General features: G+C 48.6%; 3 protein-coding genes across 8 annotated transcripts in view; all 3 read right to left on the reverse strand.

The window, feature by feature from the left end:
* Positions 1-11,850, reverse strand: part of CEP131 (centrosomal protein 131) — a 29,375-nt gene extending 17,525 nt beyond the window's left edge. The window contains exons 1-12 of one of the 5 annotated variants that reach the window (XM_072112502.1): positions 11,677-11,850; positions 8,421-8,600; positions 7,333-7,415; positions 6,258-6,375; positions 5,831-5,952; positions 3,892-4,005; positions 3,549-3,698; positions 1,957-2,068; positions 1,621-1,737; positions 1,366-1,528; positions 972-1,066; positions 119-286 (exon numbers count right to left, since the gene is read on the reverse strand). In XM_072112502.1, the coding sequence (XP_071968603.1) occupies positions 119-286; positions 972-1,066; positions 1,366-1,528; positions 1,621-1,737; positions 1,957-2,068; positions 3,549-3,698; positions 3,892-4,005; positions 5,831-5,952; positions 6,258-6,375; positions 7,333-7,415; positions 8,421-8,594 (1,416 nt within the window). In that variant the 5' untranslated portion in view covers positions 8,595-8,600; positions 11,677-11,850. Of the gene's footprint in view, positions 1-118; positions 287-971; positions 1,067-1,365; positions 1,529-1,620; positions 1,738-1,956; positions 2,069-3,548; positions 3,699-3,891; positions 4,006-5,830; positions 5,953-6,257; positions 6,376-7,332; positions 7,416-8,420; positions 8,604-11,676 lie in introns of all 5 variants that reach the window. The other 4 variants (XM_072112504.1, XM_072112501.1, XM_072112503.1 and 1 more) reach the window with 4 other exon arrangements.
* Positions 11,851-12,270: 420 nt separating this feature from the next.
* Positions 12,271-21,514, reverse strand: TEPSIN (TEPSIN adaptor related protein complex 4 accessory protein). The gene is made up of 13 exons (XM_072112506.1): positions 21,251-21,514; positions 20,686-20,758; positions 19,752-19,843; positions 19,582-19,675; positions 18,713-18,780; positions 18,429-18,507; positions 17,793-17,855; positions 17,133-17,333; positions 16,904-17,063; positions 15,227-15,340; positions 15,019-15,097; positions 14,732-14,866; positions 12,271-13,647 (listed from the first exon to the last, which is right to left on the reverse strand). Exons 1-13 carry the CDS (start codon positions 21,497-21,499, stop codon positions 13,231-13,233), a joined length of 1,824 nt encoding a protein of 607 aa, XP_071968607.1. The 5' UTR covers positions 21,500-21,514; the 3' UTR covers positions 12,271-13,230.
* Positions 21,515-25,657: 4,143 nt separating this feature from the next.
* SLC38A10 (solute carrier family 38 member 10) overlaps positions 25,658-27,608 on the reverse strand; it is a 29,798-nt gene continuing 27,847 nt past the window's right edge. For both annotated transcript variants that reach the window (XM_072112508.1, XM_072112507.1), the window contains one exon: positions 25,658-27,165. In XM_072112508.1, the coding sequence (XP_071968609.1) occupies positions 26,168-27,165 (998 nt within the window). In that variant the 3' untranslated portion in view covers positions 25,658-26,167. The remainder of the gene's footprint in view (positions 27,166-27,608) is intronic.

Below are 27,608 nucleotides of genomic sequence, written 5' to 3' on the forward strand. Positions count from 1 at the left end.
AGGTGTAATATGCCTCTATGGGGGCTGTGAGCTTGCTACAATCATGGCCTCCAATATGGTTGCATAAGTTCTGAATCTAGAGATCCTCCATCTACCTGCAGCCAGATGACTCTCTTACCCCATCAATCCAGTGAAATTTGTCCTTGCCCTCTGTTCTGATTTCCATCAGTGGTTCTGGCTCTTCCAGCTGCTTCAGGGTGTCAAGCAGATCTGTCAGGGTGGTCTTGGAGTGGGCAGAGGCAGCTACATCCACTTCTCCCAGGCCCTGGTCAGTGGTAGATAGCGCCTGAGGATAATCACATAGGCAAAACAGGAATAATAGAATGGAAATGTGGAAAGGTGTTTTGGAAAAAGCTCTCAGGGAACAGTTCTAGGGGCTTCCAGTCCTGTCAGATTGGAACAAATGAGGTCACATGTAATGTGCATATGATGGCAGCAACAAATCGAGACCAGTGATTGGCTGAGCATGCATGTGCACAATGTATATTACTTTATACACAGGACTGGAAGCCCCAGAAACCCATCTCTCTTGAAAAGAGATTAATGTATTTTTAAGCTAAAGCTGCAGAATGTCAGAAAACCCCTTTAAAGTAAAGAGAAAACTTTAAAGGGGTTTACTGGTCCCCCCCAATTTCATTTTCAAAACGTGATGGCCCTTCCTCAAGGTACCTAGACCCATTTGTTCTATCGGTCTCTTGGCACAGGAACCAATACAGTGTATAGAGCTGGAAGCAGCCGGCTCTGACCATTGTAGAGCTGTGGGGTTGGTAAACTACAGGTCAGCTTCCATTCAGAAGGATGAGAGCTGAGCTGGCACCAGCGCTATACAAGGGACTGCACCTTCTGCATAGCTCCTGGCGCTCAGAACAGTTGATCTGGTGCAGGGTTGAGGTGTTGGACCCCCACTGATCACATACTGATGAAAAAGTGATCAGTATTACAGGGCATTACATGTTTCCTGAGCGCCTCACCTGGGCACTGTGCTCACTGCTCCTATAGTCCGGTGACGGCCTGAAGAGCGGGATCATAGAGTTATCATTCTCCAGCATATCCTGGACTCGAGAACCTAAAAGGACCATAAAGAACCTGAAATGTGGATATCCTGTATATACAGCAACATTAAAAGGAACAATCACAGCAAAACCCACATGCAGGGACTGACATCCTATATGAGTATTGCCTGGGATGTTCTACTCAATGTGATCTTATACTGCAATGTGACCTCATTCAAAACTGCTAGAGAGACTCCTCTAACCAGACCAGGCCCCTATCTTCATCCCATTTAGCAGCCTGACAATCCCTTTAATCCCAGCAGTGTATCTAGCACTATAGATGTGCATTATAGGATGATAACTTCTCTCTTACCTGCATTATTATTATTGGACTTGCTTCTCTGTAATGGAGCGCTGACCAGGTTCCTGCTGCCCTTCTTCTTCCCCACCTTCCCGCTCTTCTCCAGCAGCGCCAGCTCCTCCTCTACCAGTTTCTGGGCCTCCAGCGCCTTCTGTGCCCGCTTCACCTGCAGTTCCTATGATAGAAACAAAACATTGCCCACATCTCGTACAGAGGTCCATGGACTGTAGTCTGCCTGCCCGCTGCACCACCACCACCAGTCTGTACCTGGATGGCCGCCCGCCGCGCTTGTCGTGCTTTCTCCTCCCGGATTTTCTTACGTTCGTCTTCTTTGGACATGTGAGACTTTAAGAAACTTCCCTCATCCGCTTGATGCTGCCGTTCCTATAAGAAGAAAAAAGCTGCAACATCTCTTAGGGTTTCTAAAACCTTGAAGGTTCCTGTAGTCCTCATTACTGGTCCAACCATACAGAACGAGGTCATAGAGAAGTAGGAGCATGGCCGCTCTCCATATACATGTATGGGAACCAGGTCTGTCCTTAGGGTGCCGCATAACACACAGGCTATATATGTACACACACTGGGAGGCTTATAGTGAATTACCTCCTTTTTAGAGGCCAGCATGTGCCGCACAGCCTCCTCCCCAGTCCTCCTCTTCTGCCTCCGGTACCAGCGCTGTATAGTGACTGCCGCATTGTTGACTTGTAGAATGAACCTGTGCGGGAGAGAAGAGCCGCCATCAGTCCATCATCAGTATAGATGGGGGTGCTGTATGTAACACTGACCGGGGTGGAGAGGCCTCAGCAGACAGGGCCGGGCGCTCTGATAACCTAAAGGGGATTTTCATATCTAGAATTATGATCAGTGGTGGTGGTAATTTTAGGTTTGTATTTTTAGGTCTATAAGATGCACAGAAAGAGTGTGATTGTATAGCAGTACAGAGAGTGTTCATGTCAGTGTATAGCAGTACAGAGAGTGTTCATGTCAGTGTATAGCAGTACAGAGAGTGTTCATGTCAGTGTATAGCAGTACAGAGAGTGTTCATGTCAGTGTATAGCAGTGTCGAGAGTGTTTTATTTTACTATTTTGAAATAATATGATAAGTGAGGACAGAGCAAGTATCATAATATAAAAAAAGGGAGTGTGGACACAGAGAGGGGTTTTCATGTCCCCAGTGGCACAGAGTATCTCAGGAAATCAAAGCACAGATATGTTTAAAGAGGGGAATAAACTATTTAAAGGGAACCCGGCACCACATTATTCACAAATACAGGTAGTGACATGTTCCCACATAGCCCTAGTTACTAACGGACACCTTTCTTTTAGCTAAAAATTGTTCCCCTGAGATTCCCATATATTCAACTTTATAGCTTTACCTTGTATCTAAGCAGGGCTACAGAGAGTCCAGGTGGGCGTGGCCTCCTCGGGCAGAATCCAGCAGCTCCTCCCCATCCTATATCTATGCAGCTGCAATGTCATGTGACCACAGTGACATCATCGCAGGTCCTTTAGCATTAAACTGTACACTTAGCATATAACTCAGAAATCACAGCAGCCTGCATAGAGAGGAGTAGGAGTCCATGGATTGTTTTATGTGTCAGATATGCACATGGGGTACAGTTTGCTAATGTTAAGTAGCTTAAGGAACTGTGATGATGTCACCCTGGTCACATGACATTAGGTCACCCCCCCTCAACTTGTTCCAAAGATGCACAGATACCAGGCAAGATTATAACTCTGATTTTATAGGGATCTGAGGGAAACTATTTTTAGCTAAAAGCAGTGTGTCAGATAGTTACTAGGGCTCTATAGGAACCTGCCACTACCTGTATTTGTGAAAAACACGGTGACAGGTTCCCTTTAATACAAATGAATGAAATATGACTTCTCCAAGTATCAGTGCATGCAACACGGACATATGTTGGTCATGTTTCCTAAAATGAAATCTATGAAGAGACCCAGGTTCCATGCAGTCATCTATAGGCACCTAAAATGTGGTTCTATACACACAGCAGGACTACAGTACAGGACCTTAATGATGAGGGAGGCAGGGACTCCCAGAATCATAGAGGACTACAGATAACTGATGCATGGAGTCTGGATCCCTACATATTACTATATAATAAATGTACTATAATATCATTACTATATAGCCCACTCTATATATATATACATATACACACACAGACACTGACCGCTCGGCCTCCTCGGCAGTCACCTCCTTCCTCTTCTGCGTTGCGCTTCCTCCTGCGTTGTTGCGCCCCAGGTTGTTGGTGCTGGAAAGATTTTTCTGGGATTTCTGGAAACTGCTTCCCGATTCTTCACCATTGGGAGTCCTCTGGTTACTGCAGAGGGTTATATGACTGAGATAAGCAGCTGTAACACATGGCAGGCGCCTCTTATCTAATATACATGTCCAGGTCTATATGGGCTTCACTCATCCTGGGTACAGTCAGCTGTAAAGGTTTAATCTGCAATACCAGACACAGCCTAGCAGTGAGGGTGGCGCTATTGCTGTAGAGTCATGATTATGCATACTTTAGAGATGGAGCTTTCTGATTGGAGCTCTTGGCAGTGAGTCCTCGATCCCCGGAAGAGTAGTTATTGTGCACCATGGTGGTTACAGTGTTCCCCACGGTTCCCTTTATACTCCTGAAACGGTACAAGAAATGAAAGCAATGTTAAAGGGGATGTCTGCAGTATTTAACATGAAAAAATGCAGACAGTATTAGGTAGTGCTCCTTGATAGTAGCAGCAGAACTGTGAAAAATGGATTTATATTCCAAGATTGTACTGATAGCACTGCGAGCACATCCTTTCCCTGCTGTGTTCTGTGCTCTCTGCAGCCAGGGTTATGTATTGTCCCTATGGAGAGATGTGTAATCAGACCTTTGTGTTAGCAGCAGCGGGTCTGTGATATATGAATTTATATTCCAAGACTGCCCTACCTCCAAGTGCACTGGGGGTGTGTCCTCACACTGCTGTGCTCTTGGCACTGAATTTCTTGATAGCCACAACCCTCTGTGTCAAACTTTTGGCCAATTATGATCTCTTTAGGCAGAGGAGAGTGGCTGAGGAGAAACTCAGTGTAGAGAGCTATTAGAACAGCAGTGTGAGAAGTTACAATTCTGGACTATATATCCATATATCACAGTCCTGCTGCTACTAACAGCACACACAAAGGTAGGATTACACATCTGTCCACAGACAATACTTAAAGGGGTTATCCGGGTTTAAAAAATTTCTTATGGCCGGGCTGGGGAGGGCTAGTTAAACATAATAAACATGTACTTACCTCGTCCGGCGCCGCTGATGTCCCGCGCTGCGGTCACTTCGATCCGTGCCCCTGTTTGTTTACAGGGGCCCAGAAGCCGCGCACAGGGAGCTTCCGGTCCGCGATGTGGACGGCTCCTCCCATCCGTCCTCTCAGCGTTGTAAGCGCTGGGAGATGGTGCGCATGGGAGCTTCCGGACGGCCGGAATCTCCCTGTGCACCCTTGTAATGAAACCGGCGCACAGAGAAGACCGGCCGCGGCGCGGGACATCGGCAGCACCGGAGGAGGTAAGTACATGTTTATTGTGTTTAAATAGCCCTCCCCAGCCCGGCCATAAGAAATTTTTTTAAACCCGGATAACCCCTTTAACAGAGCACAGAAGTGCGAGAATAAACCTCCATTGCTTATGGAAAATCTACAATCCTGGAATATAAATCCATATAACACAGTCCTGCTGCTACTAACAACATACACAGAGTCCACAAAATAGAGAAAAGTATTTTCACTATGACCGGAGCTCCAAGGATTCGCCGGCGAAACCCTGGGTCGGGCGGATAGAAAGCTAGCGTCCCGTTATGTGAATTTGAGATATGCGCATTTTTAATGGGTTTTTGTGAGTATGATGAATTGGAATAAATTTTAACCTTGTTGGAACGTACCACACCATCTGCCTGCATATTTTCTTCTAGTTACAATACAATTAAAAGAGGAGAATGAGAGTGCGATGGTGTTAGTCTGAATGGTGACATACTTTCAGCAGGAGAAATTGAAGATTGGTGCTGTTCATCGAAGTTTTAAAATAAAATAAGAGGGAGAAGAAGAATCCTTGGAGCTCCGGTCATAGTGAAAATACTTTTCTCTATTTTGTGGACTTTTTCAAAGACTGTGTGGACCGGTCTTATACCATGAGTAGCTCCTTAAGGGGCAAACTGTGCACCACGAACAACATACACAGAGGCCTGATTACCCATCTCTCCAGGGACAATAACTAACACTGTCTGCACAGAGCACAGCAGTGTGAGTACACGTCACCAGTACAACCCTGGAATATAAATCCATACATCACAGTTCTGCTGCTACTAACAACATCCACAAATGTCTGATTACACATCTCTCCAAGGACAATACCTATACCCTCTGTAGCGTAACGAAAAATGTGCAATTTCAAAAAATGTCCATGTATAACCACACAACACAAAATACCTGTTGTTGGCTGGGAAGTTGGGTGCCAGGGCGGGCATGTCCTTCCTCTTCATGCCCAGGCTATGCACAGAGCTGGCACTGCGGGCACTTGAGGGTATAGGGAAAGCGCGAGGTTGTTCGTCCTGTGACGGAAGAAGGAGTCACATTAATCATAGATATCTCTACCACCAGGAATATAATGACATGCAGTAGTGCAGGCCCAAGACCAGCATGTAGGGGCCGTGCAAGTCAGAGCCATAGGACCCCCGCACAGCCTCTACATAGGGGTCCTCTATAGAGCCAGACCCTTATGCATCGTCACGTTCAGCCCTATAGACCGTCACCCCATGACTACTGGGATGCACCATTCTATTTCGGGATTATCTGTACTGATATAAGAAACGTACATGAGCAGAATATTTAAGAAATTAGTTTTTGGCAGACTCACCAGAATATTCCACGTGGTCTTCTTCTCCGGGGGGGTTTTGGCCAGTCCATGTAATTTCTTCCTCCCCACGGAGCTGCTGCTCTCAAAAAACGCCAAGAAATCTTCATGTTGATCTCCACTAAAAAAAGAAAAAAGCATGTTACATTCATGTTATCCCCCTGTGCAAGGCATGATGGGTCTTGTAGTCCAATAGGAACAATAGCCGTATATAGATAGAGATCAGCGGTACGGGATATCAGCACTACAACATGTCACCCAACTTTTCCATATACCTGGGCAAGCTGGGTAACAACCTGTACCAGTGATAGGTATGTATTGCTATTATCTTTTTTGGACTACAAGACCCATCATGCCTAGCTATTCACAAGTGGTACTGACATGCTGGATCTTTCCCTTATATCTGAATAGCAAGTCAGCCTGGGAAAGCTGAGTGACAACCCATGTTATAGTGATATCTATCAATGTATTGCTATTGGGCTACAAGACCCATCATGCCTTGCTAGTCATAGGTGGTCCTGGAATGCTGGATCTATCCCATATACATGTATAGCAAGTCAGCCTGGGAAAGCTGAGTTGCAGCAGTGATATCTATCACGGTATTGCTATTGGACTACTACTCACAGGTGGTCCTGACATGCTGGGTCTTGCAGATCCACAGTGATCACACAGGTTGCGGATCCCATGTTCTGCGCCTCCCCCCATCTCCGTAGCATCTCAGTGGGAAGGGGAGCTAAGCCGCCAGGTCCCCCGCTCTCCTTTCACCTTTTGTAAGGCAGCATTAGGAGTCTCCCTCCATGTGAAGAATGAAAGCAGATCATCTCCAGGGTCTGACAAAGAGCCCGTCCGCCCCTCAGCGCCTCCCTGCAGAACATCTGTCACATTCCAGCAGAGCTCAGCGCCCCCCTCCCCGCATGTATTTATACCCCCAGGGGGGCAGCAGCTGGAGACACAAAGGTCAGGATATGAATAGGCAGCTCCTCATCTGCCGAGCACCAGGGTCAGACATCCACTATCACTGCCGCCTGTCAGTGACGGGGCATATGAGGGCACTGCTTGCCAGGTCCTATCCGCTTACCTGAGCAGCGCGCCGTTTCCTGGTGTCACCTGGGTGGTGCTGTTGGACCTGCGAAGGTTATTGATGGCTCGAGGCGAGTCCTTCTGTGCAGGAGAGAGAGCAGAGGAATGGAGAAGGCATCTTTAATGCTTAAAGGCAATGTCCAAACAATAATAGTCTCCTAACCCCAGAACTGGGGAGAATATGTCATATAGAGAATATATCAGCGCCTGGTCCCCCCCCCAATAACAAGAACAGGGGTCCAGTTACCCCAATGAATGGAGCGACAGGTTTTGTAGTCATTCACGCTCTATGGGACTATTGGAGATAGTAAGGATCAGCCTAGAGAATGAATGGAGCCGACAATGGACAATTATTTTTGGGTAACAGAACCCATTATAGTGGAGGACAGGGGTCTCAGCAGTCAGCGTGTAACCCCATATCCTTAAATCTATCATGATAAATCAGGGACATTACTCGTAGATCCAGGCACCGGGAGTGTGGTATCTTTTTACATTTGTTATCCATGGCCTCCTAAAATCAACTTTTATAATTATGCTAATGCAGCATAAGGGCTCCTGGGGGTGTTACCAAAGCCCTGTTACCCTCCCCTGCTTCCTTAACCTGATGGGAAGGGGAAGTGCTTCCGAGCAGTGTAACAGCCTGTGAATCTGCGGGACAGTGGCACTTTGGTAACACCTCCGCAGAGCCCTTCTGGTTTATAGGCATAATTTTTAAAGTTGATTTAAGAAGGGAGGAGGCCATGGATAAGAAATATCTGAAAATTACCAGTCACGGTGCCTGGATCTATGAGTAAGTGCCCCTGGTTTATCATGATGGATTTCCTATGAGATGCCTCTGGCCACCACTAGAGGGGGTGTTCTGAAGGCAGGTTTATTATGAAGTGTACTGAAAAAGACTTAGTGAGCTCCCCCTAGTGGTGACTATAAGCAGATAAAAAAACTAAAGGGCTTTCCTTGTGATATGATCATTAAAGGGCTGATTACTAGGACCCCCAATGATCACAAGAACAGGGGTGATCTGTGTGAAGGGATTTCCGTGTATACTCGACTACTGCCGCATTATGTGTATGCAATGTCTCCTCTTACCACCTGGCTCCCTCTGCTCCTGGTGTCGGTGATGACGGAGATGGAGCGTGAGATGTGCTTGGTGCTCCCGGCACTGCTCGGCCGTCGGGTCACAGAGACCTGGGAGCCGGTGAGGGTGAGATCTCCATTATTCTCCACTCCCTGGTGGGAGGGGGCACCGAGAGGGCTCTGCATGGGCACCTGCTGGAGACACAAGTGGGAGACCTGACACCTCCGTGTACACAGCCTCCGGGTCACCCAGTCCCTGTCAGGATAGGGAGGACCAGATCAAAGAAAGCCGCGGGCTTATCATAGGATGGAACGAATTACAGGCAGAGCTGCAATTTAAAGCATGGGGGAAATAGAGCAGAACTCTGACTTATGACACAGCTCTCCCAGGATCCTGAAAGGAAAAGGACTCCAGAGACACGTAATATAGAGAAAAATGCTAGAGTCGAGGCATTAATCCGGTGCTCGCAGGAGGGGGAGGGGAGGTAAATAGCAGCTGCACTGAGGGGTCACTAGACAAGAAGAGTTCAGGGTCTGACAGGTTCCCATTGTTTGCCCCATTCAGAGAGGGAAAACTTTCAGTTTGGGAGGCGTCTTCTGATTGGCTGCACAATGATGGAGGGGCTGAGAGCGGTCACACAGGGACAGCGGCAGAGAAATCCTGGGGAGCCCCATCCATCAGTCTAGACAAGACGCCTCAATGTCTGTATTAGAGGCTCAGCCTCCAGGGTGCTGGTACCGGTTTGTATTAGAGGCTCAGCCTCCTGGTACCGGTCTGTATTAGAGGCTCAGCCTCCCGGGTGCTGGTACCGGTTTGTATTAGAGGCTCAGCCTCCTGGTACCGGTCTGTATTAGAGGCTCAGCCTCCCGGGTGCTGGTAACGGTCCGGTCTGTATTAGAGGCTCAGCCTCCCGGGTGCTGGTACCGGTCTGTATTAGAGGCTCAGCCTCCCGGGTGCAGGTACCGGTCTGTATTAGAGGCTCAGCCTCCCGGGTGCAGGTACCGGTCTGTATTAGAGGCTCAGCCTCCCGGGTGCTGGTACCGGTCTGTATTAGAGGCTCAGCCTCCCGGGTGCTGGTACCGGTCTGTATTAGAGGCTCAGCCTCCCGGGTGCTGGTACCGGTCTGTATTAGAGGCTCAGCCTCCCGGGTGCTGGTACCGGTCTGTATTAGAGGCTCAGCCTCCCGGGTGCTGGTACCGGTCTGTATTAGAGGCTCAGCCTCCCGGGTGCTGGTACCGGTCTGTATTAGAGGCTCAGCCTCCCGGGTGCTGGTACCGGTCTGTATTAGAGGCTCAGCCTCCCGGGTGCTGGTACCGGTCTGTATTAGAGGCTAAGCCTCCCGGGTGCTGGTACCGGTCTGTATTAGAGGCTCAGCCTCCCGGGTGCTGGTACCGGTCTGTATTAGAGGCTCAGCCTCCCGGGTGCTGGTACCGGTCTGTATTAGAGGCTCAGCCTCCCGGGTGCTGGTACCGGTCTGTATTAGAGGCTCAGCCTCCCGGGTGCTGGTACCGGTCTGTATTAGAGGCTCAGCCTCCCGGGTGCTGGTACCGGTCTGTATTAGAGGCTCAGCCTCCCGGGTGCTGGTACCGGTCTGTATTAGAGGCTCAGCCTCCCGGGTGCTGGTACCGGTCTGTATTAGAGGCTCAGCCTCCTGGTACCGGTCTGTATTAGAGGCTCAGCCTCCTGGGTGCTGGTACCGGTCTGTATTAGAGGCTCAGCCTCCCGGGTGCAGGTACCGGTCTGTATTAGAGGCTCAGCCTCCCAGGTGCTGGTACCGGTCTGTATTAGAGGCTCAGCCTCCCGGGTGCAGGTACCGGTCTGTATTAGAGGCTCAGCCTCCCGGGTGCTGGTACCGGTCTGTATTAGAGGCTCAGCCTCCTGGTACCGGTCTGTATTAGAGGCTCAGCCTCCCGGGTGCTGGTACCGGTCCGGTCTGTATTAGAGGCTCAGCCTCCCGGGTGCAGGTACCGGTCTGTATTAGAGGCTCAGCCTCCCGGGTGCAGGTACCGGTCTGTATTAGAGGCTCAGCCTCCCGGGTGCTGGTACCGGTCTGTATTAGAGGCTCAGCCTCCCGGGTGCTGGTACCGGTCTGTATTAGAGGCTCAGCCTCCCGGGTGCTGGTACCGGTCTGTATTAGAGGCTCAGCCTCCTGGTACCGGTCTGTATTAGAGGCTCAGCCTCCCGGGTGCTGGTACCGGTCTGTATTAGAGGCTCAGCCTCCCGGGTGCAGGTACCGGTCTGTATTAGAGGCTCAGCCTCCCGGGTGCTGGTACCGGTCTGTATTAGAGGCTCAGCCTCCCGGGTGCTGGTACCGGTCTGTATTAGAGGCTCAGCCTCCCGGGTGCTGGTACCGGTCTGTATTAGAGGCTCAGCCTCCTGGGTGCTGGTACCGGTCTGTATTAGAGGCTCAGCCTCCCGGGTGCAGGTACCGGTCTGTATTAGAGGCTCAGCCTCCCGGGTGCTGGTACCGGTCTGTATTAGAGGCTCAGCCTCCTGGTACCGGTCTGTATTAGAGGCTCAGCCTCCCGGGTGCTGGTACCGGTCCGGTCTGTATTAGAGGCTCAGCCTCCCGGGTGCAGGTACCGGTCTGTATTAGAGGCTCAGCCTCCCGGGTGCAGGTACCGGTCTGTATTAGAGGCTCAGCCTCCCGGGTGCAGGTACCGGTCTGTATTAGAGGCTCAGCCTCCTGGGTGCTGGTACCGGTCTGTATTAGAGGCTCAGCCTCCTGGTACCGGTCTGTATTAGAGGCTCAGCCTCCCGGGTGCTGGTAACGGTCCGGTCTGTATTAGAGGCTCAGCCTCCTGGGTGCTGGTACCGGTCTGTATTAGAGGCTCAGCCTCCTGGGTGCTGGTACCGGTCTGTATTAGAGGCTCAGCCTCCCAGGTGCTGGTACTGGTCCGGTCTGTATTAGAGGCTCAGGCTCCTGGTACCAGTCTGTATTAGAGGCTCAGCCTCCCGGGTGCTGGTACCGGTCCGGTCTGTATTAGAGGCTCAGCCTCCTGGGTGCAGGTACCAGTCTGTATTAGAGGCTCAGCCTCCTGGGTGCTGGTACCGGTCCGGTCTGTATTAGAGGCTCAGCCTCCCGGGTGCTGGTACCGGTCCGGTCTGTATAAGAGTCTCAGCTCCCGGGTGCTGGTACCGATCCGGTCTGTATTACAGGCTCAGCCTTCCAGGTGCTGGTACTGGTCCGGTCTGTATTATTGGTTCAGCCTCCAGGACTGATGGACAGACTGATGCCCGGTATGAATAATAATGGTGACCACTAACCTCCTGTGAGCGGCCTCCTCCCGGGTGTTAGAAGCTCCGTGTAGCCCTCCGGTGTTGGACCCGCAGTGACCCCGCGCCTTCCTTTACGGCACAGAACGGCCCGAGCTGACAAATGTTACACACAGACTTCCATGGCAGCGACACACAACAACCTAACGAACGTGCCAGCGCCGCCCGCTGATTGGCTGCCGCATTACATTACTTTCAGGTGATTGGCTCTCCTGCTGTCAGTCACATGCAGGGGCGGGACCGCGGGCAGCAGTTTGGTGGAGAACACAAGGGGGCGGGGCCAGGTTCCGTTATGTCGGCGGCCGCTGCCATTACTGAATGAAATCCTCCACAATACGGAGCGAACGGACGGGAAACCTTCCCCGTACACGACTCTATCCGTACTGTGCTGCTTCATCACTATATTGCCGCTAGTTTCACAAAAACCGCAATAAAACCGCACTGTCTGAATAGTCAGACTGCAAGACAATCTTTAGGCCTCTTTTTCCTTTCTGGGAAAGCTGAGTGACAATTTGACGATTTTTCGATATCAAAGTCACCGGGTGCTTGTATCAGGGTCAATAATTCAGGACAAAGAAGAAAATCCACAATCTCACTTCATCCTTTATTAAAGGGGTTGTTCATAGTAATAATAAAAACAATACAGCTGTTTTTATTGAAAGGCAGCGCCACCCCTTGGTCACAGGTCATGTGCGGTATTGCAGCTCAGCCCCACAGAGCAATTCACCGAACTAGTAGGCGGTTTCAATTTTGGACAATCCCTTTAAGAAAGAAATGAAAAAACAAAAAAGTTGCACAACCCCTTAATAAATGATGCACATTACCTCCTGCTCTCAATTTACACCTAATATAAAATCTCAGGCTTAAAGGGATTGTCCACAATTCAAAAAATGGGATGTTTTTTTTTTCCCACAGAAACAGCGCCACACCTCTCCATGGACATGGCCGGTATTGCAAGTCTTTTACATTCTTTGTACTTAGCCATCACACTGTCCCTGATGGTTAAAGGGATTGTCCAGGATAAAGGGTGATCCAGAGTTTGACTGCTTTTTTTCCCCAAAACAGCGCCACGCCTGCCCATGGGTTTGTGCCGGTATTGCAGCTCAGCTGAAGAGAAATGAATGGAACTTGGTTGCAATACCAGGTACTACCTCTGGTCAGGGGGTGGCGCTGTTTTTCAACCTCCAGACAAACCCATTGACTACTTTCAATAAAAAAAAACAGCGCCACCCTCTGTCCACAGGTTGTTTACAGTATTACATCTCAGCTACATTCACTTTTTATTTTGCTGCAATACCAGACCTGACCTGCAGAGAGGTGTGGCGCTAGTTTTGACACTAAATTCTTGTATGATGTGGGATGGGGGTGGTCAGACCTCCAGGAATTGCTTAGAGGGGGAGACGTCATGCTGGATTTTATAAAATTTCTCTGTATCCGCAACCCTCTTCAGTACATGGAAGGGCTAGTGTTCTCTGGTGTCTGCCGCACAGTCCAGCTGCTCCTCAGTATTTGATTCCACCGTCCTTCTTGGCCCCGCCCCTACCGCTAACTGTTCAAAAAGGAGAAAGCTGATAGGCCGGGCTTGGAAGTCCTCTCCTGTGGCACCGGGGGCTCCGGCGTTGGCATATTGTCCTCCTTCCCAATATTCCTTATAGGGGCCACTAACTCCATGCCCTCGAATAGTGAGCCCCGCCCCTGTGACTCTGCCTGGGCAGCCCGCTCATCACCTCTGTCCTCTGTATGGTGGATCCCATTCTGGACCAGTCCGCAGCACGAAGGGTCCAACATGGGGGAGGGAGGGACGCTCGTGGGGGTCAGAACATTTTCACCCCCAGTTTCTGGGAGGGCGTCCGTAAGAAGGTCCAAGGGGTTGGTTTGGGGGGAGGGCGGAGCCGGTAACAACTGCGGGGCGGAGCCATGTTTGGGAGAGGATTGTGTCAGGGCTTCAAACTGGAGAAGAATCTGAAAAGAGAACAAAAGGGGTTAATTCTGATGCTTTACATGTGTGGGGGGATTAGTCTTATACTCTAGTCACATCCAGATCTGCAATCGAAATCCTCCAATAAACCAATCGACTGCATTCAACTACCCCCAATACTCCATCATTACTAGACTATGGAGCACCCCCTTATAATAGAGACTCATAACACATGTGTGGGGGGGGGGATTAGTCTTATACTCTAGTCACATCCAGAGCTGCAATCAGAATTTCTTCAAATTACCTCTTATACTCCATCATTACTAGACTATAGAACACCCTTATAAAAGATACAGACCCATAACACATGTGTGAATGCAGCTTTGGGTGTGTTTAGAGAATAAAACCTGCAGATCAAGTAAAAGAAATTCAGTCCTAATGCAGCGATCTGTGAGGAAACCGCACCACCAGTAATCCACATGTAGTCTTATACTCTAGTCACATCCAGAGCTGCATTCAAAGTACCCCTAATACTCCAGCATTACTAGACTATGCAGCCCCCCCCCCCCCACACACACTATTATAAATACAGACCCATAAAAGGGTGGAGCAAAGACTTGGAGTAGTTTACTGTTAGACATTACCATAATTCTCAAAGCAGCTTTGGGTGTGACTAGAGTATAAAAGTGAAAATCCATCAAAATCAAGTCAACGGAAAACAGTCCTGGCGCTGAATCTGTAAGGAAACCGCTCCACCAAGACTGCGCTTGAAACTTGTAGTCTTATACTCTAGTCACATCCAGAGCTGCACTGGAAATTCTCCGGAATGCCTGTAGTACTCTATCATTACTAGACTATAGAGGACGCCTCTTATAACAGATACAGACCCATAAAAGGGTGGGGGCAAAGACTGACGCTTAGTTCTAGCGATAGTCTGAATGCAGCTTTGGGTGTGACTAGAGTATAAAAGTGAAAAACCATCAAGATCGGGTCAAAAGAATAAAGTCCTGGTGCTGGATCTGTAAGGAATCTGCACACTCCCCAGACTCTGTATGAGACTTGTCTTATACTCTAGTCACATCCAGAGCTGCAATGCTGCCGTTCCCTTCTGCCTCCTACATTCCTCACCTTCCTTGCTTTGTCCTTCACCGGTCCTGTAGGTCCCCGGCTCAGCGCCTGCAGATTATTCCTAACCACCGCTAGCATGTGGTCATGTGACAGCAGGTCAGAGGTCATGAGAGAAGCGATGGCGCACATAGACCGCTGCAAAAGAAACAAAATAACGGAAACTTGCAACTTTGTAACCACTAGGTGGAGCTATCTGCACAGAGTTATTCATAGGGCTCCATAGTAAATCTGTCTGCAGTGAGCTCCCCCTAGTGGTGGCGGCAGGCAGTGATCTTGCGTTTCCTCACCAGTCGGATGCAGGCGCGCTCATCCTCCAGCGAGCGGTTCAGCATCTCGAAGACGACCTCGCAGTTCAGCAGAGAACACCTGGAGAGGGAACGCAGACGTCAGAGCGTGTTGCATTGCATCCTGGGAGATGTAGTGCTCCCAGCGTATAGCAATGTCTTCAGTATAGCGCGCCCTAGTGGGGTGTACAATGTGGTCATGTGATCTCACCCTCTTACAAAATGCTGCACCTCCTCCTGGGTGAGGAACACCTTCTGCCCCCTGGTGATGGTCAGGACCAGCTGCGCCTCCTGCTGGCAGTCACCGGCATGTGCGGGCTCCACCCTGTACAAGAGAAGGGCACAGGACTGTCACTACATAGAGGATTCATTCCTAAAGTCTCCGCTTGGTGTCAGTGAATGGAAACATGTCTGTTTTTTTTTTCTGTCAACTGCATACATCTCACAGCTGAGGGTTTGTTACAAATGTATCCAGCGTGGATAATACTTTACACAATCACCTGCACCAGTCCTCCTCCAGCCCGGGTAGTTACAATGTATCACTATGTAACTAATCTGAAAACCCAGGCAAACCTTATTGTAACAAACCCTCAGCTCTGAGACGTACAAGGTTTTCCTGGGTCTTTATTTACAGTTTCTAGCACTGATACACTGTACCAAACTATTAGTCCAGAGAAAGAGGATTGTGATGTAATTACCTTCGACTAAACTCATATTATTGTAACAAACCCTCAGCTGTGAGATGTACAAGGTTTTCCTGGGTCTTTGGTACAGTGCATCAGTGCTAGAGACTGTAATCTAAACTATTAGTCCAGAGAAAGGTGATTGTGATGTAATTACCTTAGACTACACTGATATTATTGTAACAAACCCTCAGCTGTGAGATGTATATGGTTTGCATGAGTGTTCAGATTACAGTCTCTAGCACCGATACATTGTACCAAACTATTAGTAAAGAGGATTATCCCCTCTTGGATAATTAACACAATCTAGACTGATGTCATATATCTCACAGCTGAGGGGTTGTTACAATGATATGAGTCTAGATAGTCCCCTCTTAGTCGGTTACATCACAATCATCTTTTTCTGGACTAATAGTTTTGGTACAGTGTAACAGTGCTAGAGACCATAATCTGAAAAACCCATGTAAGTCTGATTGTAACAAACCCTCAGCTGTGAAGTATTGTCCCCTCTTATTCTAGACTAATAGTTTGGTACTGTGTATTAGTACTAAAGACCTGACACTTTGAAAACTGTATAGGTCTCACAGCTGAGGGTTTGTTACAACTGTACGCAGTCAGGACAACACTCTATGAGCTAATTACATCACCAACACTAATCTTCCTCAAGTCCTGATGGTCTGTTACAATGTATCAGTACAGAAATTTATCACTGTGTAACCGTATATATGTCACAGCTGAGGATTTGTTACACTATCAGTCTAGACAACCACCTATGAGCCATTAATATCACCAGCTCCAATTCATATTAAAAATTAGATCCAGAGTTAAAGCTCAGACATTTCTCAGCTGATGGTTTGTTACAACTGTTTCCAGTCTAGACAACACTCTAACCCGAGTCCTGATGGTTTGCTACAATGTATTAATGCAGCAATGTATTACTGTATACGTCTCACAGCTGGGGGTTTGTTACAATTGCATCCAGTCTAGTCTAAACACCTGTTTGTGATCCAAGTGCATATGCTGTAATTTGCTCCAATGTATTACTGTATACGTCTCACAGCTGGGGGTTTGTTACAATTGCATCCAGTCTAGTCTACACACCCCTTTGTGAGCCAAGTGCATATGCTGTAGTTTGCTGCAATGGGTTACTGCTGGAATCACACTGGATACACTGTAACGACCCCTCATCTGTGAGAAGTACCTACCTTTCGGCAATCTCTGTGCCCTCTCGGGTGCTGCTGCGGGAGTTGCTGCCGCCGTCTGAGGAGCGGCTACGGGGAGACTTGTCTTGTAAGGAGTCTTGGGAGCTGTGCCCGCTGTCCGTGTCGTCCCATCCTCCCCCTGGTACCCCCGAGCGGTGCCCATCTGAAAGGAAGGGTACATGAGCACCTACCGCAGGTAACCCTCACCCCGGTGCAGCCAGGGGCCACTTACCTCTGAAGCTGAGAGCGGCGGCGGGCACCGGCTTCCCTGCGGGTGGACGCCCCTCACCCAGCGGTACTGCCACCGGCTTATAGGAGTCCTCCGACTGATCCCTGAGACAAGGGGACGGTGTCCCAGCTCCGACCAGCACCTTCTGCGTCACAGCCACGGCGGCTCTGTGTATCCCGCTCAGCAGCGTCTCACTGGGGGTCCCTGTATGAGAAATGACCCTTGTTGCTTGCCGTCATCTAGCACTTTTCACAGCTGAGGGTTTGCTACAGTCACATGCATTATGGATAAGAAGCCTGAGGCTACCAGAGGTCCTTATACAGAGTTCAATGTTCCCAAGGGGCGCCAACGAGTCCCCCGATTGTGCCATCGAGCCCCCTGATTGTGCCCCCAATCCAATCAGCTGGAAGGGATCACAGCAGGACTGCAGTGCCATCTACTGTTAGAAATGGAGTATGAAGAGCGAATCAGAGGAAGGAAGACTGTGTCCTAAATTAGGGAGTTTTCTTCCTTCAGGAAAAGGGCAATTAGCATAAAATTGTGCACTGCAGGTAACCCCCCTGAGAGAGCTGTAGCGCCTCTTCAATGGTCTCTTCATCCTCAGGTTTGGGAACGGACCAACCCCCTAAAGTGGAAATGTGATTACAGCACAATGGACGTTACCTAAGTGTGACTTCTCCTGGGAATAGCCGAAGCCTTGGGAGCGGGAGACCTGAGACCCCATCCCTAAAAGTAAAAGACCGCAGAAAAATAATCAGAAGGCGTCTACTTAAAGGGAAGGTATGTGCGTTGTGGCAGCCAGTGTAATGCCCTTAAGAGCAGCCTAACCACAACCACAATGGACTGTGGGCGTGTCCTCACACTGCTGTGCTCTTGGCTCTCCGCACTGAGCTGCTCAATAGCTCCAACCTCTTGTTCTGAGTCACTGCTGTAGTTTTCAACCAGAAGCCATCCATTGTATTCAAACGGAGCAGAGTGTAGGGACCGTTAAGGGCTTAGAGCACAGGAGCCGAGGGTTTAGAGCACAGCAGTGTAAGGACACACCCCAAGAAGTTACTATCTTGGAATACAGATCCATATTTCACAGTGCTGCTGCTACTAACAACATAAACAGAGGTATGATTACACATCTCTGCAGGGACAGTACAGAGCATTGGCTGCAGAGAGCACAGAGCACAGCAGTGTGAGGTATGATTACACGTATCTCCAGGGATAGTACATAACACTGGCTGTGGTCTGTATGGTCACTCCCTTTAAGCAGAGGGGGTAATATAAGTACAAGTCATGCTGGCACGTTACCTGGCTGGCACCTCTCCTTGTTTGGCAGCATGCTGGAGGTACGAGGAGTGGGGTCTGTGTATAAGCTGCCCACTAGTTCCTGGAAGAAGCAGAGATAATGACTGATAGAGGGGAGATATGTCCCCCCATCCTGTTATATAGAGTATCACATATGTGTTCAGTACTTGTGGGATTGTAACAATTCTACCCAGGAACCAGGAAGATCAGGATGAGCATGGCTTTAGTGGCTTGATGTATAGAATTATATACCAAGTATAAATAGACATCACTACATCATGACTTACCTGAGTGGCTGAGCGCACCTTCTGGTAGAGGCTGATACCATGAAGAGGGTCCGGGGGTCCGCTGACCGCTGTGAAGAGAAAGAAACTTATTGTAAAGCACATCAGATATGTGGGAATATTACCCCTGTGTAATTGGAACTTTGTGTGTGTTGTTAGTAGCAGCAGGACTGTGATATATGGCTTTGTATTCTACTATTGCACTAGGTTGATGTCCTCACACTGCTGTGCTCTGTGCTCTCTACTGCCAGTGTTGGGTTTTGTCTATGGAGAGATGTGTAATCATATCTTTGTGTGTGGTGTTAGTAGCAGCAGGACTGTGATATATGGCTTTGTATTCTACTATTGCACTAGGTTGATGTCCTCACACTGCTGTGCTCTGTGCTCTCTGCTGCCAGTGTTGGGTTTTGTCTATGGAGAGATGTGTAATCATATCTTTGTGTGTGGTGTTAGTAGCAGCAGGACTGTGATATATGGCTTTGTATTCCACTATTGCACTAGGTTGATGTCCTCACACTGCTGTGCTCTGTGTTCTCTGCTGCAAGTGTGTAATAAGACCTTTGTATGTGTTTTAGTTGTCGCAGAACTGTGATCTATGGATTTATATTATTATATTTAAGCAGAAGCACTTGGAGGAGATACAATCCTTGTATATAAATCCATATATCACAGTCCTGCTGCTACTAACAATACAGAGAAAGGTCTGATTACACATCTTTTCAGAGACTGGCTTGTATGGTGACATCTGCACCACCAAAAAAAGGTTCCAATCCTCTTAAGGTTTGCAATTTTGGACAACAACCCCAGGGCCATGAAGAGTTGTCATGGGATCCCAGTCACAGCACGGCTTCATGTATGGCTGATCCTCCTACCTGAGGCCTCCTGTATGTACACCGCGTTGCGCCGAAGATCTTGGACAATCTGGTCGGAGCCGTGAAAACACAGATAGAGGAGGATTTTCAGCACCTGGAGAGGACACAACACTGAGAAGAGCTGGAGTGTCGTCACAATGTACCCACCAGCTCGACTACATTCTACTCACCTTCAGCTTGACGTGGCACGAGTGGTTCTGCAGCCGGTTCAGAAGATACTCCAGGAGGCACTGGCAGCTTCCAGAAGATTCCTGGGAAATCTCTGGATACTATGTCAGGGGGGTAACGATCCATGAAGAACATACAAACTCCAAGCAGATGTCACCCCTGGATGGGCTGGAGCTGCCGGTGCTAGAGGGTAGCGCTACTCATCAGGTCACCTGCATCAGAACGTCCAAGAGGAACAACCCAAAAACCTCAAGCGACCTCCATTCAGGAAGGAGGGGATTCATAGTGTTCACCATTCAGAAAGAGAGGGGGTCCTAGCGTTCCTCTCTAAGGGTTAAGGGGGCTCCCTAGCGTTCCTCAATTCAGATGGGGGGGTGGGGGTTACTCTGACCTGAAGGGGGAGGGGTTCCTGCTGTCCCTCCATTCGTGAAGGGGGGGATTGCCCCAAGTTCGCAAATCATACGCGGGGGTCCGTAGCGTTCCTCCATTCTTAAAGGGCAGGGGTTGGACTATCTAGTGTCCTCCATCTAGGGGGGAGGGTCCCTAGTGTTCCACCATTCTAAGGGGGGGGGGGGTTATCTAGTCCCAGGGTCCAGTCCATTATTCACCAAGCCCATCCATGATGTACACTGATCGCCAATCTAAGGCATCTATTGCTCTCTGTTATCAATTTATATGAAAGGGCTTTCCCACATACATAAGGGACAAATGTTTGATCAGCCGGACCCCCATCCCCCTGTGAATGGAGTTCTAGTGCACATGATGCTCCATTCTCCTCTATAGGACAGAGATAATGGAGTGCAGCGCTCCACCAGCCCTGGAGAAGTCATCATATATACGCTGGCACCCAGGGGACCCCGGTCTCATGAGCCCTGGGGGTCCTAGAGGCTCCCAGACACTTATCCCCTGATGCAGGGAGCAGAGAATGAAGGATACTGGCCATTTCTTCATACAGGTATCCAGGGCAGGGGGTGTCATCATCCGAGGTCCCCTTTAACAGCAGAGGAAGCTGAAATACAAATAAGACAAATATCATATAGAAGCTTCAGTCCTATTATCATCACTCTGCACCGACACCAGGGGGCGACAATCTGTGAAGCAGAAGGGGCAATTATAGAAGAGGAGATAATGAAAGGGTAAAATTATTAATTTCAGGGAGTGGCGGGATATTCATCTCCATGACTTGTTGCGTGACATTCCAGATAGATGGATGTAAGGGAGGCCGCCGGTTGCACAGAGGGGGCCACTGATTGTACAGGGTCCTATAGGGGAAGCATTAGAGTTATGGTCCAGGAGGTCACCGAGGTTTGTGACCTCATTACGGTGACGGTGGTCGCCCAGCACTGAGGGCTCTATAGAGTAATAAGAACAAGACCAGGACCACTTGGTTTAAAGGTAATGTACACAGAGATGGAGGAGTCCTTTAAGTAGAGGTAAGTGACTTCACTCAGACCCACATATCCATGAGATTGGGACAGCTGTCAGCCCACTGCCCACTTACCTGCTGCAGGAACGTCAGCTTGTCCAGCACTGCCATCCTCCCTCCTGTGCCATCCACTGGGGCCTCAATGACAGCCGGAACCGGCCTCCACCAATCACATCGCAGACTCCTCCCCTCCCAGCCAATCCATACGCAGAACCTCCCAGAGGAGAGCCAATAAGCGCTAGCCTTAGGGAAGGACCAATAGAGATGCAGACGTGGCGTCTCGGCGGCGATGATTGGTTGAGGCGTCAATATGGCTGCGCCCATAGCGGAGGAGTAGTGTCCGGTGTAATGAGTGCGAGGACGGGGGCTCCGGGGCGGTGGACGCTGGAGACCATCCCCCGGTTACTGGTGGAGTGCGGCGTCCAGGTGAGAAGACGCTCCAAGAACGCGCTTTACGGCAGCTGCTATCGAACTGCATGATGGGAGTTGTAGTCTTCTCGGTGTTTACTGCTGCGTGTCATTACACTACAAGTCCCAGCATGCCTCTCCCTGGAGTTCTCCTCTAATGACAGACTGACTACATAGTCCACTACAGAGACCGGCATGATGCTACTGTAACGAAACCGCAGCTCATATTGGACTTATTTACTTAGATTGTGCTGACCCTCTGTTATTCCTCCTGGACCTGTGTGCAATCAATGATGCAATTATTATCTGTATACTGGAGCCTCACCGATTGTCCGAGTATATCATCAGACCGCCTCTAGGAGGCGTCACATTGGAAGGAGACCCTTACTTGCAAAGTCTTGGGGTTCTGGTGATCGGCCCAAGTATTCAGAACCCCAGGATCTAAAACACCTTTCCAGTGGATGGCGGTGATTGCTTATGGCTGGAATATCCCTTTAAGTAACAAATTGATACATAAACCGCGGCTTTCTGGGAAGCGCTGACCCCACGTGACATTGTGCACACGACCCCTGACCGCCATGGTCGCGCGCCTTTCATTCCGAGCCAAAGGATGGGCTCAGTGGTCACATGCGCCGCCTTGTGATTGGAAAATGGAATATGTTTAGTTTTTATGTTTCCAAACATCTAAAAAGTGAGTGTAACTAATTTACCCTTTGCTTTCCAGTCCACAGCCTATGGGCGATGCGTATCTGCTGACGCCACTGGAAAAACGGAGCTGCGGAAAGGAGCCTGTGCAAAGGAGTTTGAAGAGTTAAAACGATGCGTCAGTAAGGCGGTAAGTTGTACCCCAGGAGCGCTCCCCATAGCGATAACCATTATTTTGGCCAAACACTGCCATGGATGGAAGTCGGGGTCCTAACTCCAGCGGCATTGACTTGCTATAGGGTTAGCCCCTCCAAACTTGTTGAAGGGCTCCTTCTATTGACTCCTTCCAAAAACAGCAACACCCATGTCCTCAGTATGTGTCTGGTATTGCAGCGCCTCTCTATTGAAGGAATTGGGGGTAAGTTGCAATACCAAACCAATCCTGATGACCCGGGTGGCGCTATTTTAAAATGAAAGGAGTCAAGTTTTTCAATTTCCATTAGTGCGTTGAGGGGTCCGATGTAGGTACGTGGGAACTCATCGGAGCCCTCGTTTTCGTGATCTGTGGGGGTCTCAGCAGTGAGACCCCCATTGATCAGCAAGTTAGGCCCTATCCTATGGTTAGGACCTAACTTTAGTTCCTGGGGAAAACCCATTCTAAATTCTGGATCAGTGTACAGAGAATTGTTTAGCTGGGTAAGATTGTACATAGCAACAATTCAGCTGTAACGAGTATTGGGATAGTTTAGGGTCAAGTCAAACTTTTTGTGACCGTTTTATGTATAAATTTATCCTTAAATAGAATATTCTAGGTTGTAAAAGTTTCTCTTATTCACAAAATTGGGGGGAAAACAAGAACTAAAACTTACATTTTGTAGATCTGACTTCTGCAGAATCTGGCGCCACATTCATTGGGTTTGAGGGGGACAGGATCTAATTGTGGTGTTCAGCAGGAATCAAAGCATCATTCCCCTGCTGACCAGGAGGTGACATTGCAATCTCAGACAATCCCTTTAAAGTGTAACAATTCTCAACAAGTTATTTTCCATTCCCTACCTGGAGTCAGATCTTGAGTGAGACATTGTAACAAAACATAGTGGATGGAAATTATGGATACATTGTATTGTACTGAGGATAGGGTTGGCAGGTATAAGTAGGATATGCTATAACTCAGTCTTCTCTCTTATTACAGGCAAAGCGTAGCACGAGGTGACATACAGCGCCTATCCATGTATCCCTATGCCCGGCCTCCAGTACTACAGCCTCATGTGTCCATTGTACCCTATAATAAAATACCGCTCTGATGTGTCACCAGCCTCACGAGTGTTGCATATACCATAACGCTAATATTGTGTGGGCTAAGGCAGTGAGGGTTCTTCTTTATATCCCTGGTGGTCAGGAGGCTTAAAAGACTTCAACACCAAGAAGATGCATCACCATAGACTAGATACTCTACGGTAAGCGCAGTGACACCATGGATCCCACTGCAACAGGATGTGACATCAGGATGATGTGACGTCTGATACATGTACAAGCTCAGGTTGATGTGATACATGTACAAGCTCAGGATGATGTGTTGTCTGATACATGTACAAGCTCAGGATGATGTGATACATGTACAAGCTCAGGTTGATGTGTTGTCTGATACATGTACAAGCTCAGGTTGATGTGATACATGTACAAGCTCAGGATGATGTGTTGTCTGATACATGTACAAGCTCAGGATGATGTGATACATGTACAAGCTCAGGTTGATGTGTTGTCTGATACATGTACAAGCTCAGGATGATGAGATGGCTGATACACGTACAAGCTCAGGATGATGAGATGGCTGATACACGTACAAGCTCAGGATGATGAGATGGCTGATACACGTACAAGCTCAGGATGATGAGATGGCTGATACACGTACAAGCTCAGGATGATGTGATGTCTGATACACGTACAAGCTCAGGATGATGTGATGTCTGATACACGTACAAGCTCAGGATGATGTGATGTCTGATACACGTACAAGCTCAGGATGATGTGATGTCTGATACACGTACAAGCTCAGGATGATGTGATGTCTGATACACGTACAAGCTCAGGATGATGTGATGTCTGATACACGTACAAGCTCAGGATGATGTGATGTCTGATACACGTACAAGCTCAGGATGATGTGATGTCTGATACACGTACAAGCTCAGGATGATGTGATGTCTGATACACGTACAAGCTCAGGATGATGTGATGTCTGATACACGTACAAGCTCAGGATGATGTGATGTCTGATACACGTACAAGCTCAGGATGATGTGATGTCTGATACACGTACAAGCTCAGGATGATGTGATGTCTGATACACGTACAAGCTCAGGATGATGTGATGTCTGATACACGTACAAGCTCAGGATGATGTGATGTCTGATACACGTACAAGCTCAGGATGATGTGATGTCTGATACACGTACAAGCTCAGGATGATGTGATGTCTGATACACGTACAAGCTCAGGATGATGTGATGTCTGATACACGTACAAGCTCAGGATGATGTGATGTCTGATACACGTACAAGCTCAGGATGATGTGATGTCTGATACACGTACAAGCTCAGGATGATGTGATGTCTGATACACGTACAAGCTCAGGATGATGTGATGTCTGATACACGTACAAGCTCAGGATGATGTGATGTCTGATACACGTACAAGCTCAGGATGATGTGATGTCTGATACACGTACAAGCTCAGGATGATGTGATGTCTGATACACGTACAAGCTCAGGATGATGTGATGTCTGATACACGTACAAGCTCAGGATGATGTGATGTCTGATACACGTACAAGCTCAGGATGGTGTGATGTCTGATACACGTACAAGCTCAGGATGGTGTGATGTCTGATACACGTACAAGCTCAGGATGGTGTGATGTCTGATACACGTACAAGCTCAGGATGGTGTGATGTCTGATACACGTACAAGCTCAGGATGATGTGATGTCTGATACCTGTACAAGCTCAGGATGATGTGATGTCTGATACCTGTACAAGCTCAGGATGATGTGATGTCTGATACCTGTACAAGCTCAGGATGATGTGATGTCTGATACCTGTACAAGCTCAGGATGATGTGATGTCTGATACACGTACAAGCTCAGGATGATGTGATGTCTGATACATGTACAAGCTCAGGATGATGTGATGTCTGATACATGTACAAGCTCAGGATGATGTGATGTCTGATACATGTACAAGCTCAGGAATAAACTGGATTCCTTCTTCAAAATGATATAACATGCTATGAGAACTAAATTCATCCATGGATTTAGTCTAATGGACATAGAATGTTTCACCTAAAGGCATCAACACTGTAGGATTATAGATTGGACTTATGGACCTGCGTCTTTACTCAGCCCTTGTACATATGGAATCATAGACATAAGGATGTTAGGTGGTCACCTTTAATATATGGAGACAATTGTACAGATGCTCAAACACAGCACGGGATAAGATTACGGTAAAGGCACAGTGTAAGGAAGTGATCGCCTCCTCGTCGTACAAAGAGCGTCTCTGTCCTGAAGGCGTCACTCCACGAGTGATAAAATAAGAGACAAATAAAAGACAACTCCCAAAATAAGGGACAAGGTTACTCTGGTGATCGGTGACTGGTCCTCCAACATATGAGAACAGGCCACCACTGGAATGGGTAGAAGCTCAGACACTGGTTCTGATCCATCTTCAGATGATCTGACCTAGGAGTAAGGATACCTGAGATGTACAGCGCTGGTTGAGTTTGCAGCATATTTTTGGAGAGGTTCCTCGAAATCAATCCTGACCACCTATACGAGAAGGTGCAAGTAATCCAACAACTGGATCACGCAAAGTCCTACCACAACTAACCCTGTCAAGTTCTAGGTGGGCCTCACACAACGAGGAGCCACCTTCCATCATCATCATCTTTCCTCTTTTTCCAGCACCTGCTTGATCTGCCGGCTGTACACCGCCTGGAGGCCGGCCTCTGCTGCCGCAGCGTTGAGGTGCGTCTCCAGCGCGGAGTGAAGGTCGTTAACTCTTGGGTCGGGAGCTTGGTTGAAACGAATAAGCTGAGTCCCGTCTTTCTCCAGATGTTCTTCAATCCCAAGGTCTCGCTTCTTCCTTCTTAGGTCTAAGTCGTCTTGTAGTTTCAGGTCCCTGTTTGGCTTCCCTTGATCGTTGTCCGGTGCGGCTCCATCGAGTTTGTCTTCTTCTGGGCCTGCTCCTACTTTGCCATCTTCAGCGTGGTTTATGGAGTCTCCTGGCCGTGCTACTTCCTTCACCGGATTTTGGGCTTGATTCTGCGGGTCCAGATTTGGTTGCTGAGCTTTCACATCTTCTTTGGCTGCTGGTCCATCTTGAGGTTGTCCCTGGTGCTGATCTACAGCATTGACCCCCGTTTTTACGACCTTCTCCAAAGGAGGATGCTCCTTCACCTTGTCTTCCTTGTCCGGAGACTCCAACACAACGTTGTTCTCCTTTGCTTTTACTACTTTTGCAGAGTCTTCCTTTTTGTGGAGGACCTGCTCTTGGATCTTCAGGGCTTCCTTCTCTTGCTGTGCGGGTTTCTGTACATTAAATTTTTCCAGAGATTGCTTTCCGGCACCGAGGTTGGGAGCTTCAGTCTTCTGTGGCTCGACCTTTTGAGCGACGGGAAGCTCGTTACTCTTTTTGACCTCAGGTTTTTGTACCATCACCACGTTCTCCAGGCCTTTGCCTTTCTCGAGCTCAGTATTTTTGGGGGCTGCTCTGTTTTCGGGTGGTGGGATGGCAACTTTCTCTGCCTCCTTCTTGGGTACTTCCTGGTGTTCCTCCAGGACTGGCTTATTTTTAAGGACAGAGTCTTTGCTATCTTCTCCAACTTTAAGATCTTCTATGTTCTTGGGAGGTTCCACGGCATGGCCTTCTGGTTTGTCACCTAGGAAAAAAATTGAGTCATGTTAATTATTATGTAACTGGGACACTTACCTCTCCTGCATCTCCTCCCGATGCTGTGACTTACTCTAATACTGTAAAACCGCTCCAGACACTGTAGTGGGACTAGGGCAGTGGTGGCGAACCTATGGCACGGGTGCCAGGGGTGGCACTCAGAGACCTCCCTGTGGGCACTCAGGCTGTTTCCCAGGCACAGAGTTTGCCAGACATGGCAAACTGCAGTCTCATACAGTCTGTGTTATTTTAAAGAGACCCATCTTAGGCTTCCTGGGACTGTAGGAATAGTGAGAAGGTCTGATTAAGGATGGTTTAGAGCTATAAGAGAACTTGCTCCAGGCCCCCACGACTCTTCCTGTTCAGGGTGCCCTTCCGCCTTTGAACTATATTAGGGCATTTAGGCAGTTATGTTACTGCCATGTTGACACT

This window comes from Engystomops pustulosus, chromosome 6, assembly GCF_040894005.1.
Source record: "Engystomops pustulosus chromosome 6, aEngPut4.maternal, whole genome shotgun sequence".
In the NCBI taxonomy this organism is placed as follows: Eukaryota; Metazoa; Chordata; class Amphibia; order Anura; family Leptodactylidae; genus Engystomops; species Engystomops pustulosus.

What these genes read in the sequence shown, in the direction of transcription:
- TEPSIN (XM_072112506.1), bottom strand. Translation starts at nt 21,499, where the DNA reads ATGGGCGCAGCCATATTGACGCCTCAACCAATCATCGCCGCCGAGACG. An exon ending in AGCTGACGTTCCTGCAGCAG is followed by an intron (nt 20,759 to 21,250) that starts GTAAGTGGGCAG and finishes TTTGTATTTCAG; the next exon opens with CTTCCTCTGCTGTTAAAGGG. An exon ending in TGAAGGACAAAGCAAGGAAG is followed by an intron (nt 13,648 to 14,731) that starts GTGAGGAATGTA and finishes TTCTCTTTTCAG; the next exon opens with ATTCTTCTCCAGTTTGAAGC.